The 17096-nt window shown below is 28.5% G+C and overlaps 1 protein-coding gene across 2 annotated transcripts; it reads left to right on the top strand.

Annotated features, from left to right (window-relative positions):
• The first annotated feature begins 5303 nt into the window (after nucleotides 1-5303).
• Nucleotides 5304-16548, top strand: LOC123298499. Of its 2 annotated transcripts, none has more exons than XM_044880518.1 (4): nucleotides 5304-5463; nucleotides 13247-13375; nucleotides 14339-14792; nucleotides 16295-16548. In XM_044880518.1, exons 1-4 carry the CDS (start codon nucleotides 5367-5369, stop codon nucleotides 16452-16454), a joined length of 840 nt encoding a protein of 279 aa, XP_044736453.1. In that variant the 5' UTR covers nucleotides 5304-5366; the 3' UTR covers nucleotides 16455-16548. The 2 variants fall into 2 exon arrangements, with proteins under 2 accessions (XP_044736453.1, XP_044736454.1); XM_044880519.1 differs by having other exon boundaries at nucleotides 14339-14809; nucleotides 16295-16368.
• The last annotated feature ends 548 nt before the right edge of the window (nucleotides 16549-17096 follow it).

The following is a 17096-nucleotide window of genomic DNA, read 5'->3' as shown; positions in this document are numbered from 1 at the left end:
TAGGACATGTTATAGGTATTCATATTATATCTGCCCTGGTTACTTTTATTTTTCGAAAATCCTGTTAATTTTCAAAATTTTGATTGTTCACATCCAGGTATAGTGAAATACGAAAAAATACCTAAGTGTGAACAATGCAAATTGTGAAAATTAACAGGATTTTCGAAAAATAAAAGTAATCAGGACAGATAGAATATGAGTATCTATAACATATCCAAATTTCAAATCGATAGAGGAAAGGGTATAATCGCAGTGCTTGAAATTCAATTGTTACTTTAACCATTCTTATCTGGAAAACCGTATTTATTTATAAACATTTTTTCCACCAACCAATGTTTAATAGGGCTCTTAAAAATTATAAAGTTTCATGCCAATCAAATCATAATTTCACGCCATTGAAAAATGTGTATAGAACCGTCTTAATGTTTTTTTTAGGAAAAAAATTTTGGTTATTTTTTAACTAGGTACTCAAGTTTGTCTTACAAAATTGATGGCAAGAGACAAAGAACACTTTTAACTATGAAAATGGACATACTTTTAAATTACTCTTATTTTTCGAGTTATTTTCTTGTGTCAAGCTAGAAAAAACACCCAATATATATGTATATAGCCACTTCTCCAATAGTTTTGTACATTTTATAGTAAGACTGGATGTTAAAATATATTTATTGTTGTCTGTTATTAATGAAAATAAAAATTATAAACACAAAAAAGAAAAAATAAAGATCAATTATATCACTAAATAATTTTAGTTTGATTCATAGAGTGGTTAAATAACACGGTTTGTAAGTAATTTTAATAGAGAAAGAACCTCTATTAATTAACTCCGTGACAATTAATTTTATCCACAGCAGAAACCCTTCCAACGTATTCAACCTAAGCTGATTATAATAAGCAGTCTCCCACCTTCAGAAACTCCATGTACTGTATATGTGGTAGGTTTTGAAAATATGTACATCTTAACAATTTTATAAAAATCTCATTCGTCGTAATAAATCTAGTCCTCGATTGTAACCCTTATACATTCTTAAAACGTTAAATTAATCCGTAAATTACGTTAAATTATCCTCTTGTGGTCTGTCGTTCACGCTTTCTTATCCATTTATGGGGTCAACGTTTGCTATATATTTTAGAAAAAGAAAATATTAGGTATTATAGTAATCAAAATGTAAGTTTTCATGGAAATTCTTAATATTTTTATTGACTAAATAATTATTATCCACTAAAGGTATAACAATAAAAAATTTTAACGTACATAAAATGTATAAATTAGTATAATAAAATATTTTCTTATTTCCTGCTGAAAGACCGCAACAACTGTTGTTCACATAAAAAGAGGCCTTAATTTGTGTATACAGTATGTCCCTCTTCCTTAATTTTTGTATAAAAAAGTCTTAAGCATTCCTTTAGAGAGATACTTGGTTTAATCACTGTTTACCCGGAACAGTAATTTACCAAGTTAGTTGTTATTTTGTATTTATTATTTTTTGCAGTTACTGACTTGCTGGACCAATATTGAAACGATCATTCGGTGTCAAAGGAGGATTGAACCAGCTTTCGTTTTCAAAATTGGTTTAACAATATCCCGATCCAATAACATAAAAAAAAATTTATAAACTTAAGTCTGTGGCATAATTAAAATTTAAAAAAGCAGTTTTTCAACATTAAGAAGGGTGTATACAAATTTTTGCTGGCTTTATGCCTAAAACTTTAATAACAAAAATAAAAATATAAAATTTGCATATAACCTTGTGCTTTTTTTATAAAAGCATTCATTCACCTACAATATTAGTATAGTACACTTTATTTTTGTTGTTAATTAATTTGATTGCTTAACGATTGCTTTTAAGTGGAACGTAACGAATAAAAAAAACATAGTACGATTCTGATTTCAGACAATGATAAGGTATTAAAATAATGTTCAGTAGGAAAATTTTTCTTTGAAATGTAGAAAACAACACCTTGAACAAATATTGGATTCTTTTTATTGGAACTAAATGTGGACGAAAAAAAAAATACAATAAATCCATATAATGCAGTAATCTAAAGATGATTATGAAGCTTAAATGTTGAAGAAAGCTCCTTTAAATATAATCGGTAGACCTGATACTAGGTATATTAGGATGTGGTCCATGGCACATTTTGATCTTATAGCACGAATTATTTTTCTAGAGCTGTTCAATATTTAACTTCTCAGAAGAGTGTACGTGTAGGAATAAAAGTGCTGTAATAGAGACTATTTCCATTGTTATATTTAAAAATAAAGAACTTGACCTTTCAAATACCAAAACCGTTCTTGATGCGGCCAAATTTTATCCAAATCGGACTTAAATTGCCACTGCTAGCTTTTTCTTTACGTTTACGAAATATAAAGGTGCAAACTTTTTTAATCCGTTCTGTATGTATATTAATTTTATTTATATCTATTATTAGAAATAGTTTGAATATTCATTTAATTGAATATTTTTTGTTGCTGTATCAAGTCATTTACTTAGAGCATCCCACACATTTAAAAGATATTTATTATTTACAGGAACACATTATCTATCAACAGAATATGAAATTATTTATTAAATAAAACTTATTAAAAGGTTAAAGTTTTAAATGTTATAGTACCTAGTTGAATCAATGAACAGTTTTATTTCTAGTTACGTGGATACAATTTCGATTTTTAGAACTTTTGCCAAGAAAAGCTCCAAACTGAACTAACTTTCATGTAACTTAGAGTTGTTTAATGTATATACACATTAAGCCTTCTCATTTGATACCAGCTTCATCCCCGCTCTCTGGCATATAAAATCAACTTTATTGGAATTTTTTTCTTTCGTGCAGTCGGGTTTTTCCTAACTGTTTATTGACTCCGCTTTAGTAATGTTAACGCAAATGACCAACCGACAGTTACATAAATATCATTTACCTACGTGAGACAGAGAAAAAACAAAGAATGGAATGATAGAAATATTCTTTGTTCAACAAAATAAATCAATTTGAAAAGGTTGACGGTCAGAAAATAACTTTTATTGTAACAACATTATAAATAATGATTATATTATTATGTGTGTACAGTAAATACATGTAGTTGTTCAATTTACAGCATTACAGTACACAACAGGAGGTAATTTTACAAGGCATGAAATATATATGTACGAACTAGAATTATTTGTGATCCAAATTCGAACAACTTTGTCTATAAAGATACATAATTCAACAAAAGCAGCTATAAAATTAATCAAACAAGTATTTGACTTCTAAAATTAATACCTTAAATTATAAAGCGCCACATTTATAATGTACTAAGGTACGAAAGGAATATAGTTCTTACCGGGTGTTCCACCACACCTCTCGATTTTTATTTTGTCCGTGTACCAACAAATAAGCAACAATAGCTAAAAGCTTCTAAAAAGTGCCATGTTTACATAAATGTATACTTGATATGGACAACAAAGAACAAATTTTTAAGGTAATGTAAAATCAATTATGGATAGAATTGTAGGTATATATACGTTTGGGGCTGACCACCCCAACTACTCGTGGTGGTATATTATTATAGTTTTTATTGCTGTTGATCTTGAAATGAACATGTGAGTGCAATAAAGTATACATAAAACATAGTAAAATAGATAAAGATATAAAATGTATTTCAACTGATATGTTTTGATTGCACGCAATATTTAAATATAATATATCAAATATAAATAATCTATAACTCAATTTTTCTAGATTTTGATATTTATTTATTTATTTTTTGTATAAATTTTGATTCGTATCTAACTTCACAAATTATATACGCCATTTCGATAAAGCCTTGAAAATTTGATCGAAAACAACTACTTCGTAAATGGGTTGAATTTAAAACTTGAAAAAAATGAAAGTGCGCGATTAAAAAATATTCCCTCCGTTTTTTACGCTACAAAATTGGGTTCAACGTGATCCATGTACAAAAATTCCGAAAAATTCCGTATTGCATGAGCTACATAAATTAAGCATGTTTATTTAAAATGAAATAATAAAATAGATAAAACGTACCATGAATGAAATATCATCTCTAACCAGTGGAAACAAATAATGCGTTCTTAGTTATTTCATATTTCGTTGAAAATTGAAAATTTAGCATACTTATGTTTAACAATAACGGAACTATATTATCTAATAATACATAGCAAACGGAAAGGACCCCGAAATATAAGATAGGAAAATTAATTTCTGTGAAACTTTTTCTAATCCACCTTAAAATGTTTTTTGGATCAATCTGGATCAACCAAAGCTACGAATATATTATAGTTTTAGTTTATGACTAGGAAAATGACTTTCTGTGAAACTTCGGGTAGGTTTTGAGCTACGGGCAATCGAAGCTCGAAAACTAATCGTTAAAAATTTTGTGGCCGTGAAAGCTTTTGATCGAAACGATACGAAAAAAATTTTGGGGCGGTTTGAAAAAGTTTCACAGAAAGCCATTTTCCTATCTTATATTGCTTATATCCTTCATCAACCTTAGGAGTAGATAATTTTATCTATTAATGGGAGAAATAAAATTGATGAAAACTAACAGTAAATGCTTTCTAATTACGCCAATGAAATCTTACAAACAAAACAAAGAAAATCACAAAACGCGATGTAAAGCTGTTTTTTGGTATGTTATTTGGACGACTGCAAGCAAAAAAAGTTGTGCTACCTGCGAATTCCGTGAAAAACTGCAAAATTTTCGGGCTCTTTTCAAATTATGCAGTTATATTATTTTTTTTGCCTTTTATCCAAAATTTTCCTGGTGTTCGTACATCCTTAAACTAATAATAGTGGTTCTTTTCCCCTTTCTTAATTTTGCCTATTAAGATGAACCTAGCAACTACTGAAGTAAATCTAGTTATAGTGTAAATTTATTTTCATACTTCATCCAGAGCTGGTGATTTGAACATTCTTCAACTGCAAATTGTCTAAAACACAAAAGTATAGACTACGAAAAAAAACCAATAATAACTAAATAAAAACAAAACACACAAAAAATGTACATAAAATAAAACGTTATAGGTACAAGAAATAAAAATATTGATTAGTTTTAATCGTAATTTTAACACAATATATGAAAACTCAACGGTTACTACCTTTGTGGTCGACAGTGGCACTGGTCAGTAGAAATAGCCATTAGTTAGAGTCAACACTTTCACTAGCGTGGACTTAATAAAAAAAGTACTAACATCAAGTGCTAAAGTATAATGATAGTTTTTTAGAAATACCTTTTTGATTTTGTGATATTTTTTGTGAATACGAACAAAATTTAAAAAGACATCAATTCTATTTTTTTTTAAATAAAATTAAATGAAACTTTTTATCCTACTAAAAGTTAGTTGAGTTTGAATTTTTTGATAATTATGGGTTGTGCAAGTAGTGGACCAAATAATGGATTATTGGACGCTGCTCAGAATGCTGTCAGTGATACAGTTAAAGCTGGTGAAACCCTCGCAGGCGGTATATACTTTTTTTTATTTTATAATTAAGAAAATAAGATTGTTTAATTAAAAGTTATCTATGTTTATCATATATTGCTCATAGATCTATTCTTTCATTGTGTATGTGGATGACAACGTATTGGGTCAAGAATAGTTGACTTGGAGGTGATTAAAATTATCTCGTTGCAACTGATATAAATCACCCTTACTACCATACCGAACGGACCAATTTCTCAATAGTATATTTTTTTTAGCATAAAATCATCACTTTTCCCACATTCTATCGAAAAAGGATACCCCACAATAACGCGCGGGAAAGTGTGTTATTTTACTAGCAGCCTTGGTTTAAGGATGTACGAACGCCAGGGAAATTTTGGAAAAAAGGCTTGATTTTTTTAATATAAAGTAGGACTAAATCAATTCTGAAAATTTTATTGGGGATTGCCCGATTATTTAAATAAATAAATGATTTCAAAAGTAGGCATATATGTAGATGAATGATAAGTATGTTTTCATAGATTTCTCCAAAACTAGTCGCTGGAAATTAAATTTATATTGAAGTTAAAACCTTAATAAATTATTGGAAACAATAAAAACCCATTGTGCCCGACTTACTAAGGATATATGAGCACTGTAGTGAGGACACAAATTAAGAAATATATACTTTTTCAATTTTGATGGTGAATGTTATAACTTGACAATAAGTAAAGAGAGTAAAATTGTTCGATACCTGGAGTAATTTTCAAAAATTGCAAATTTTGTTTAATCGATATTTCGAAAACCAAGGCAGATCTCGAAAAATTAGATTCTTATTTTTCGTCTACATTCATGACGTTATAATAAAATTCATCATAAAAGTTGAAAATAAGGTACAAATAATTTCATTCACAAATCTAAACTTGCCTTAGCGCTCGTACTACCTTAATGACAATATAAATATCTTCTTTTTATTCGTATGTTTTTTTTTGTGCGTCAGTGTGTACACTTTAAAGTACACTTTTCATGATATTTGTTTTACACCAAATATTACACACTGGAAAAAAAGAAACAAACATTTTTAATTAATTCATAACGGGTTGCCTAAATCGTACTGCCATTTAAATAGAACCACTTTTAGATTTCCCACGAAATAGTTTATTTTTTCTATACTGATTGAATTATACACTGGTGATGACTGAAATTGCCCACAATTTTGAAAATCTATTAAAAATTGCACACATCAATGAGAAAAACTCTTTTTTTATTAGAATGCGATCTGAATTTTTGGATTGTTTTAAAATTGGTAACTATTGTTTCTAAGATTTTTTAACAAATAATCATGTTTTCTAAATGATGCGATAGTTGATTGTATCTTACAATTATTACAGTAACTTTATACATTACAGTCTGCATAAAATCCGGTAGTTCTGATATTTTGAAGACTTGTTTCAGATATTGTCCCATTGAATAATCCAAGTTTGTGACCTCGAGCGACTAAGTCAAATTTGTAAAAAATCGAAAAAACTCGTGAAAATTTCAGCTTTTTTCGATTATAATTTTGCAAACTTACCTTTGGCATTTCTCTTCATACACGTTCTCAAAGTGCATACTACATAAACCTTTCAAAGGTTTATGACCTGAGTGATAAAAGATATTTGCATTATAAAATTTAACTTCTTTTACGAATATTTATATGTAATATTCTTTTTTTTTTTTTTAAATCGTGGTAATTTTCCGCTTAGGTTTTTATGTATACTTTGAATAAGGCCCAATATTCATGATATTTTAATTGTGTACCCCCCCCCCCCCCCCGGCCCATTCGTCTCTCTCCTCTTTCAGTTGATATAATATGATACACTTTGAAAAAGTTTTACTCACCTTAATAAATTATCCCCTAAAGTAAACCCTTAAAATCAGCTTATAATTTTCACTTTGGTTTTCTGTAAACTTTGAGTCAGCCACAATACTTTGTAATTTTTTCAATTTATTGAAAAATTTTAATTTTAATTTGGAAAAATTATTTTATTTTACCCCTCGAACTAGTCCCTAAAATCATAATTCGATTGATGACACAATAAGCTCATGATTGGAGCAACTATAAGCCCAATATTATGTCACAAAACTCTATACGGATACCCAATTTCACTTTCACCAAGTAGGCTATAAGCAAATAGGCTGTGACAGTTGGAACTATCAAGACGCAGATACGGGAGTCATCCTATAAAAGTTTCTTCCTTTTTGATTTGTAATGATTTAACTATAAAAACAGAAATAAATGTTTCTATTCCCTTAAAAATAAGCGAATACGCATTTTATCATTTTACCATTTTGTGGTTCTCCATTATATTTTCGAAATATTTAGATGGAAACTTTCTTAAAAATCACTTTGTATGTATCTCCTGTTAATTACAAGTGGTTTAGTTTTTTTTTTATGTAAATAAAATTTAAATAAACCTTGATTAAAATAAAAATAATTAGGTAAAGCAACATGTTTTTATAAAATTCAATGGCCGAATATATTACTTGTTCACCTACCATTACCTAGTGCTTACTAGTTCAATTGTGTACTTAGAATTAGAATCACGCGATGCGATACACAATTCTAACATTTTCTTTTTGATTTCAGCTATTTTATATGACTTGACTTTTAATATTATCTTGATAAACATATAATAAAACCTTAGTTTTTATAATATGTAGAGTGAATATTGTATAATTATTTTAGTGTTATATATTGTACAGGTTGATTTAAAGAAAATCTATGGAAAATTCTTGAAAGATTTTTTACTAATCTATACATATTATGCCAGTCAACATGGTGGTACACTTTTAACCAAAATTTGATAACGAATAGTAGTTTATTTCTTTAAGATACTATGAGATAAATTTAAAAAAAAAGGAAAAAGGTCATATTTGGTCATCACACTTTTATTGACGAGGAATTCGATCATAATAAACAAAAATTCAAAAATTTGATCGTATATATCTCGAAAATGAAAAGCTTTTGATTTATTTTATTGCTTTTTTTTATTATGTTTATGAACTTTGGAAGCGTTAAAGAATACAGATACACATGTACTGAAACAAGCTCACATATATGGCTGTTTTTGTCCTAGAAATTTTTTCGACAAATCACTAAAAACCATAGGCGTGCACTAAACTATATATTTATTTCTACAATATATCATCGTGAAATAACGTTTTTTCTTAGTTTTTCTAATGGGAAATAAGCAAAAATAGTACATTTGACGGAATGTTTTTTTGGAGCGTTATTTAACATTACTGCAAACAAATTAATGAAGACAAATAAATAATAATCCAATCTTCTTAGGATTTCACCTCGGAATCTAACGGAATAAGCTGAATTTTTGTTCAAACCTTTACTTTGATAGTACAAATCTCGTCTCAAATATCACATACAGTCTCACGAGCGCGTTCTTAGATATTCAAGGTCAACGGTCTCGAAAATCAATTTTTTCTGAATATCTCGTTTTTTGCCTTCAATCGTATTTACATTTTCTTGAAACTTTTTTTTTTGTACGTTGAACTGTTTTTGAAATAGAGGGCGCAGAAGATGATACGCTCAGCTTAGCGTACTTCAGTGCTGGATCAATATTTATAAATATAAGGTATTAAATAATTATTTAGGTAGTATCGACGACATATAAATATTATGGATTTTATGGTTTTTATTATGAAAAGTATCATGAACATTGTAAGCACTTTTGAAATAAAATACCAATTTGGCGGACTTTTAAGGTTTAAATTTCTGTTTAAAATTTGTAAGAGGTCAGAATCATTTTGTTTAATGTCTCGTATACTTTACAGACCATAAGGTCTGTCGGTAGCATCCATATATAAAAGACATTATTCATTACTTAATCCATTTCATTGCATTATAATTTATTAATCACTCTGTAAAAAATGATTTTAGATTCTCAAGTACGTTCAATGTCCATGATATTTAAAATTAATTAATATACATTTTACTTTTCAAATATTTATCACTGGGTAACATTTATTTACTTGCATTCTACTCATAATAACAACCGCAACGTCTCAAATACTTTATGTAACTAAATACTGCACAATATCTGATCATATCAATGAAAAATTGTTGTAATCATTTCACATACAAATTGCATTTGATTAATGGTGGCGGTTTTATTGCAAACAATATTGAGGTCGGGTCAACATTGGGTAATCCATGATTGCTGGTCCAATCCTTGTTCAAGCGTCAAACAAGTCTAATAAACTAAGCTTTGGTTTGATAAGGATAAAGAACCAAATTGGTTATTCCAATCCTTGTCCAAGCCTCAATCAAATCTAATGAACAAGGCGTTGGTTTGTCTTTACCTAGTTTTGACCAAGGATAACGAACCAAAATTGGCTATGTGAGAAAGACGATCAACTTAAAACAAGCATATATACAACATATAATGGTTCAAACCCCGATTGTGACTGGCTGGTTTATTAAATATACACATACTATAATTAATTGTAGAGAGCTTTACTTTGTATAATTCCATAATTAGGAGTTTGAAGAAAAAAAATTTCTAAGTTTCTTTGCTTAGTCCACTATATTTTTTAATATTTTAATAATTAAAAATATGTTGATAAGTACCAAAATTCTTTTGACGTATTTTTTAAAAATGTGTTACAATATTCGACAAGTTAGGATTTTTTACTTAAAAACAATAGAAATTTATGAAGGTTAAAATAAATCATCAAAAAGTTTTAAAATTAGATAACAATAGATAACATTAGGATAGATAAAAATTTTTTAAGATAATTAAATAACAAGAGATAATATTTTAGAGTAGATAAAATTTTAAATAGATAATAAATAGGTAACAAATTATATAACAAGATATAAAAAGATATAATAGATAAGATTAACAAGATCTAAACATATAAATTAGAAAAACGATAGATTTACTACACATCTACGAATTATAAAGATCTATGAACTTTTTGTTAAAATCGGGAGAAGATTTTTGAGGTGGCTATTGGACAATCCCGAAAAAGGTCGAATAGAAGTTCGCTTGGTCGTTTAGTAAACTTTCTTCCTTATGTTTGTATATCTCAATAGCTTCCCATAGATTTAATTTTGGACCCTTTTGGGCAACATGCAAAATCTTCATTTTTTGGTCAGGAATGTGTCCTTCTTGTGTAAGGTGGCTCAAATACTGATTCACCTGTTTTCTTCCACCAGTATCTCCAATGTTCACCTTTGCTAATTTTGAAACATCTCCCGGATTCCACCCCAGAACAGTCTTTATACTTTAGCTAATAGATTCCCGATTGATTCAATTTGTCCGGTTTTTGTTTATTGTTACATACTACGGAATAAGAGCCAGGCCAAAAAAAATTCGTTGAAATTACTAAAGCTAATCATTTGAGGATTGGCTATAGTAGTTGTGTACACACCCATATTGCGGTCAGTCAAGCGAACGATAGAACATGGGTCAGATATGTGCTATCGAAACGGTGCAGTTTTACGTGGAACTAAAATGAATTTACTAAAGCTGAAAATTGTTATACAGATTGTATGTAGCATACAAATAGCAGTTATGATTGTCAGTCAGTTAGGTGTTAAAACAGGGCTGGTCAGTCAGCGCTTATTTGTGAACAATAAATACATCAGATTCATTTATATTTTTCGTGGTATTTAATTGAATTTATTAAAGCTGAAAATTGTTATAGTGAAAATATTTCAACTTCAATTAATAAGTCAAAATAAGATAATATTATAAAGTCAAAAACTTACTTTGTTGTATGTTTTTTTTTCATACTTTATTTAATTTAATTAAATTGAAAATTTTGTATGATGGTGTCGGTACAACTATATACTTGCATGCAAGTATGTATGTCCTTTAAAAAAAAAAAAATAATATAATAAAATTAAATTTACAATTTAAATTAATTTTTAATGTAAATTTATTACGTCAATTGATGGACAAATACGTGCAAGAAGCGTAAATATAAAAATATTTTTAACGAAACTATTTTTAAACGACATTAAGTTTATATTAAATTTAAATACCAATTGTATATTTTACCGCACATTTATATATGTGCGTTTATAGTATAATTATTATTACATACTAAGAGAATTTAATAAATGAATCGTAACTTCGTTAAAATAGATTTTTTCCTGTAAAAAATCTAACTCCCCCCCCTCAAAAACTAAGCCCTCCATAAAAATAAAAAGCCAAATATGTATTTCTAACAAACATTAAAAAAAATTTTCTGATAAAGGTTGTTTAAATCGATTTACATAGAATAGTTTTTGACCGAAAATTGTAATCTTCATATTTATACATATAAATCTGCTAATAATATATTTTTATATCTTGTTTTTTGGTTTTTGCTCTTTTCTTCACTGCAAATAAAAAAAAATTAAATTAAATTAAAAAATTACAAGTGAAAACAAACAATTGACTGAGTTAATTGTTGAAATTCCATGCATAAGTAGTGTTGATTACTCTATCACATTGCACATACATATACAATTTATATAATATGTATATACTATACAATTTACGCCTAATTTGCGCCCTCACGGGTAAACAGTGATGTTTACGAAAAAATATTTCAAACAAAAGCTGTTTATTTTTTGATAAGGAACATTTTTTACATTTAAACTTTTGTTCTATCTCTAACGGTTTACAAAATGGGTCCTACGGACCCATATGTCAAGATCCAATTGACCTATGTTGCTCATTTACGAACTCGACCTCATCTTTTTTCGTTTTTGAGTAATCGTGCCCACAGACGGATTTTGTTGGTAGCATCAATATTTTTAAGCTTTTCAAACTTGGGACTAAACTTAGTATACCTTGCATATTACTTATATGCATGGTATAAAAATAACTGAAGGGTACTTTCAGAAAAAAGAATCTCTCATAAGCTTTCGCAATGAAGCATTTTTAGCTTATTATTTTCTCGCTGCCCGTTTACACTGTCTTTTCAAGATCATTTGAAAGGACTTTGTTCCAAGGTATTAGAACGCCAGTTTTCCTGTGTCTTGGATTGGTTTAGCGGATGCTCTACTGCTTCTTCTTCCTCATCACACTCTTCGCAGAAGTTGTCATTTTCGATCTCGTAGTTTAGATTTCGCTAGTTCTTCGTATGAGTCAGTAATTTTCAATATAACTGCTTTTAATCTTCAGGCACAAATTTCGAACAATATCACAATCAACTCAATTCTGTCATATCTGTATTTACTTTTTCATTGTAACTTTCTGGAAAAGATCCATTCGACATTTGATTGGTGGTACCGATCAGTAAAAATTTCCTGACACTGTCTTGCTATTGCAACCTTTGTCAGTTTGTCTGTCTAAATGTTTCCCTTCACTTTGTAGCCTCTAGATAAATGAGCACTATTCTTGATTTAGTCACAGTTGATGTTATGAATTCTAACCTTGTTATCTGAGTAACTTAAATGGTGATTTTGATCGAGGTTAAAGTTCTTAAAAAGTAAATATTAATGTTACACCTACAAGTTGAATTAAACCTGTTACTATGTAAAATAAATATAATTTTTTTTATCGATTAAAAAAAAAAACGTTGATTAATTATCGTAAACCTTGGCGAGAAAGTAGTCGTATAATGAATACAATAACAATATGTTAATTTCTAAAAGTCATTTATAATATGTCCGTTATTTTCTTTTTTTATATATTTGTAATATTACCTTGAATATTTATAAAAATAGTTAAAAATAATTAAATTATTTTTTATGGTAATTCATCGGAAGTGTTTAAGAAAGTTCGTTTAAAAATACCTATGGCAATAATAAATATCTCGTTATATTGCAGATATTGGAGAACATGCAAAAGAAACGGTTACTACTGGTGTAGGACATATGAAAGATGCTATGGAGTCAGCGGTTACATCAGTCGAACATGGCCTAACATCAGCTGTGGATACGATCGGAGAAACATTAGGTAAGTGAGTTGAAACAAAAATTAGTAATTTGCTTTAATAAAAAAATAACTACCATGCAATAATATGTTTCAATTACATCAAATAGTTTTGAAAATCATTGAAGAAACTTTGATTACTGCCTTGCGGCAACACCATCAATTGATGTGTATATTCCTAAATAATAAACGTAAAATACCGTTTTTTAATGAGAACAACAACAATTTTTACAATAAAATGTGAACAAGGGATGAAATGAGAAAAAAAGCCAGGTTGAATTGACTATATTAACAAAAAAAAAAAAATTTCAGTATACCATTTTAAAAAGAAATTTAATCTACTTTTTTTTGTTTGCTGGAATACCTATCCCCATTTCTACCCAAAAAAAATATACAGAGAAAAAAGCAAAAAATCAAAATTTGCCATTGTTTTTCCTGTTTGTTCTAACTGTTTTGGCTTGAAAAAATTTTAAAAATACTTATCCGATGTAAAATTTGATTCTCTATAAAAATCTGATTTATGTTTAATTTCCACACTCTCATTTAATAACATTTCGCGATTTTTCTTCTTGAATAACCCATTGAACGATTCCTGCAATAATAAACCCGTGAACGCAAATCTTTTATTAATAAAAAAATAATTAAAATTGAAAGTTATCACTAACGAAGCTCAATCTTCTTAATGATTCGTCGGAAATTGCAGGAACTTTTCTATTAGACATTTAATCTCTATATCACTGTGCGCTATGAACGCTTCGAGATCCCACATATTTTAAATACATTAAAATGGGTTACACACCTAGAGAGTCCGTTACTTTTCACAATTTGTCACCAATATGATTACTTAATTGGATCCTCGTAAGATATTCTTTTTCAATCCAAATCCTTTGCGGGGGCTATGCCTTGGTATTCGTTTATTCTATGCTTCAGTTTTAATGAAGCTGTTCATTTTGTAGTTAAATTGGCTATATATATTTTTTTTCTTAGGAATTCATCATGATAATGCAACAAAAGAAATTTCTGAAAAATTATCAGAAGCAGAAACAGCAGTAACCAATGAAGCTGAAGATATGATGGACGAAGTATTAAAAGAAACTGATAATATTGTGGAAGAGACAAAAAGTGAATTTGACGACATAACGGATGAAATAGATAATAGAAAAGATGCGGCAATGAATGAAATAGAAAATATTAAAACGAATATGGAAAATATGAAGAATGAAATGGATTCACATGTAGAAAATCTAACAAATGATATTAATACGGAAATCGAAACCTTAAAGGAGAATATGGAAAATACAATAATAAAACTTGGTGATGAAACAGACGAAACGATTCAATTAATTAAAATTGAAGGTGAAAACACTATAGAAAATATGGAAGAAAAATTGGATAATGTTGAAAATAAATTAAAAGAATCTGTGCAGGATGTAGACGAGCCGTAAGTCCTGGTTGCATGTGAGTTAATATCTTCCTTTTTGGTAGCGGGTAGTTTTTTATATACATAATTTTTTTTTTAATTGGACATTAATTACGTCCGCTACTGTTTTTATTCAAAAGTTCTTCAATATTTTAGATATATAGTTTATTTTTTATATTCATCGCATGCCAATTCCAATCTGATGATAAATCACATTACGCTAGAAAAATAGATTTCGTAAATTTTAAAAAGCCTTGAGTATCTGTTATGTAGGTAAGAAAATTAAAACAGAAAACCACTAACTCTAAATTTTACCTTTTACTTCTATCTCTACTCTAACCATTTTTTTCTCCTGAAAGCAGGGGAGACTGAGATTATTATAGAAGAAGATACTCTCATATTTTCGTCATTTATAGGAATATCGATTTGAAATTTTGCACAGACATACATTTAAGATGTGTGATATTTTTTAAAACCGAAATATGAACTTTAAACTCAGCCTACTACAAATTGACAAATAAAGCTGATTCGCAATATTTTGCCTAGCTTCAGAGATGGTTACAGATATTGAAAAAAAAATTATAAGAAAAAATTGTTTAAAATAATTAACTATTTAAAATGCGAATTTTGTCATGAAAATCGGTGTTTGGGAATAAAAAAAATATTCGAAGCAACTTTTTCTAACAGTTTTTTTTTCGATATCTGTAACCCTCTCTGGCGCTAGGCAAAATATTACGAATCGGCCCTGGCAATTCGTCTTAAGCTGAGTTTAAAGTTCAGATTTCGGTTAAGTATCTTAAAAAAAAGGACCCATCACCTTGTATGACTGCAAAATTTCAAATCGATATTCCTTTAGGTAACAAAAATATGAGGGTGTATTTATTTTAAATGCAACACATTGTATATAAATTTCCCATTTATGGGTAGATCCATAATAGTAATGAATATAAAATTTAAACTATACTTCATTGTAAATATTTTCATAAAAAATCTGTTTAAAAAAATAATTTTTATTTGGGCCTAATAAAAAGAGGATATATTTGTCATTTACTTGCTTATTATTACTAACAAATACTACTAGCTATTATCCTGGGTTAAAAAATTTACCACTTGTATTCCAATAAACAATGTTTAAAGACTTCATTTGGTTTGCTGAATAAAGCGAGTGTCAGAGTTGCGAAATTGATATATGACGACACTATTTTTAGTGACAGACAATTTGATATTGGGCAGATAAATTATTCTCAGTTATTTTTTGCTATTTCACCAAACTGACTTATGCTACGCTTCACACTGTGCAAATTTGCACAATTCGTGAAATCATTAGATATGCCAACAATATGTTTACCAGAAAGGCTCGACAAGTATATGGAGTATTTTAAGAAATATCAGTGGACTTCTAGATTCTTCTTCAGTAGATTCCTATTTTTATTAAAAAGCCCAAATCTTAAATTTCTAAAATCGCTTTCTTCTTGAATGTTTTTTTCATTAATTAAACTCTAACAGGTTAATGTTTGTTTCAGAACGAGCCCACCCACATTTTGGGAACGAGCACATGATGCATTTTTAATGATGCCCCCACGACCATCTGTTGACATTGCTGATGATTTTATTTCAATTTTAACTCAAAAAGAAATTAGTGATGTTGATAAACTTGAAAGTAGATCTATTGAATCTAAATAATTTTATTGTAATTTATAAAAACGGTGTCCCGTAACTGACAGACAATCTATCGAGTATGAATGAGTATATGTTAGTTTTTCACAAAGTTTTTCGCGATTACTATACTTGAACTTTATTTAAGGAAGTAAAATTTGAATGTTTTATTCTAACATTAATTTTTTGTCCACTTTTTAATTTTTTTCTTTTTAGAAGTTTTTCGTTACTTTATGATATTAATCCGTGGCATTTTTTTGTATATATTTCAATACAGTTGTGAAAGTCGAAAGATTTTCGACCATTTACGGGACACCAATTTCATTCATTAAGTTTTAAGAAACAAATTGACTATTTTTAAGTAAAAAAAGTTTATATTGTTCAAAAAACAATAAATTCTGAACAATAATTTTAAGAAATACTCTCTTATAGCTGAGGAATTTAATATATTTCATTCGATATAATTTTACTGAAAAATTGTTTTTTTAAAGTTTTTTCAAATAGCAGACATAACAATTTTATTTAAAAAAATTTGAAATTGTTTTAAATTTTAGGCCTTTATTACAGACTTGTTCCGATTAGAGATTAGTCCAAGACTGTAAAACGGAATAATTGGTTTTTCTGTTAGTTCCAATAAATTGGTAGTTCCATTTTATTACAAGTAGTGCA

The sequence above is a fragment of the Chrysoperla carnea genome, chromosome 4 (genome assembly GCF_905475395.1).
Source record: "Chrysoperla carnea chromosome 4, inChrCarn1.1, whole genome shotgun sequence".
Lineage (NCBI taxonomy): Eukaryota > Metazoa > Arthropoda > Insecta > Neuroptera > Chrysopidae > Chrysoperla > Chrysoperla carnea.
This window is presented reverse-complemented; position numbering and strand designations above follow the sequence as displayed.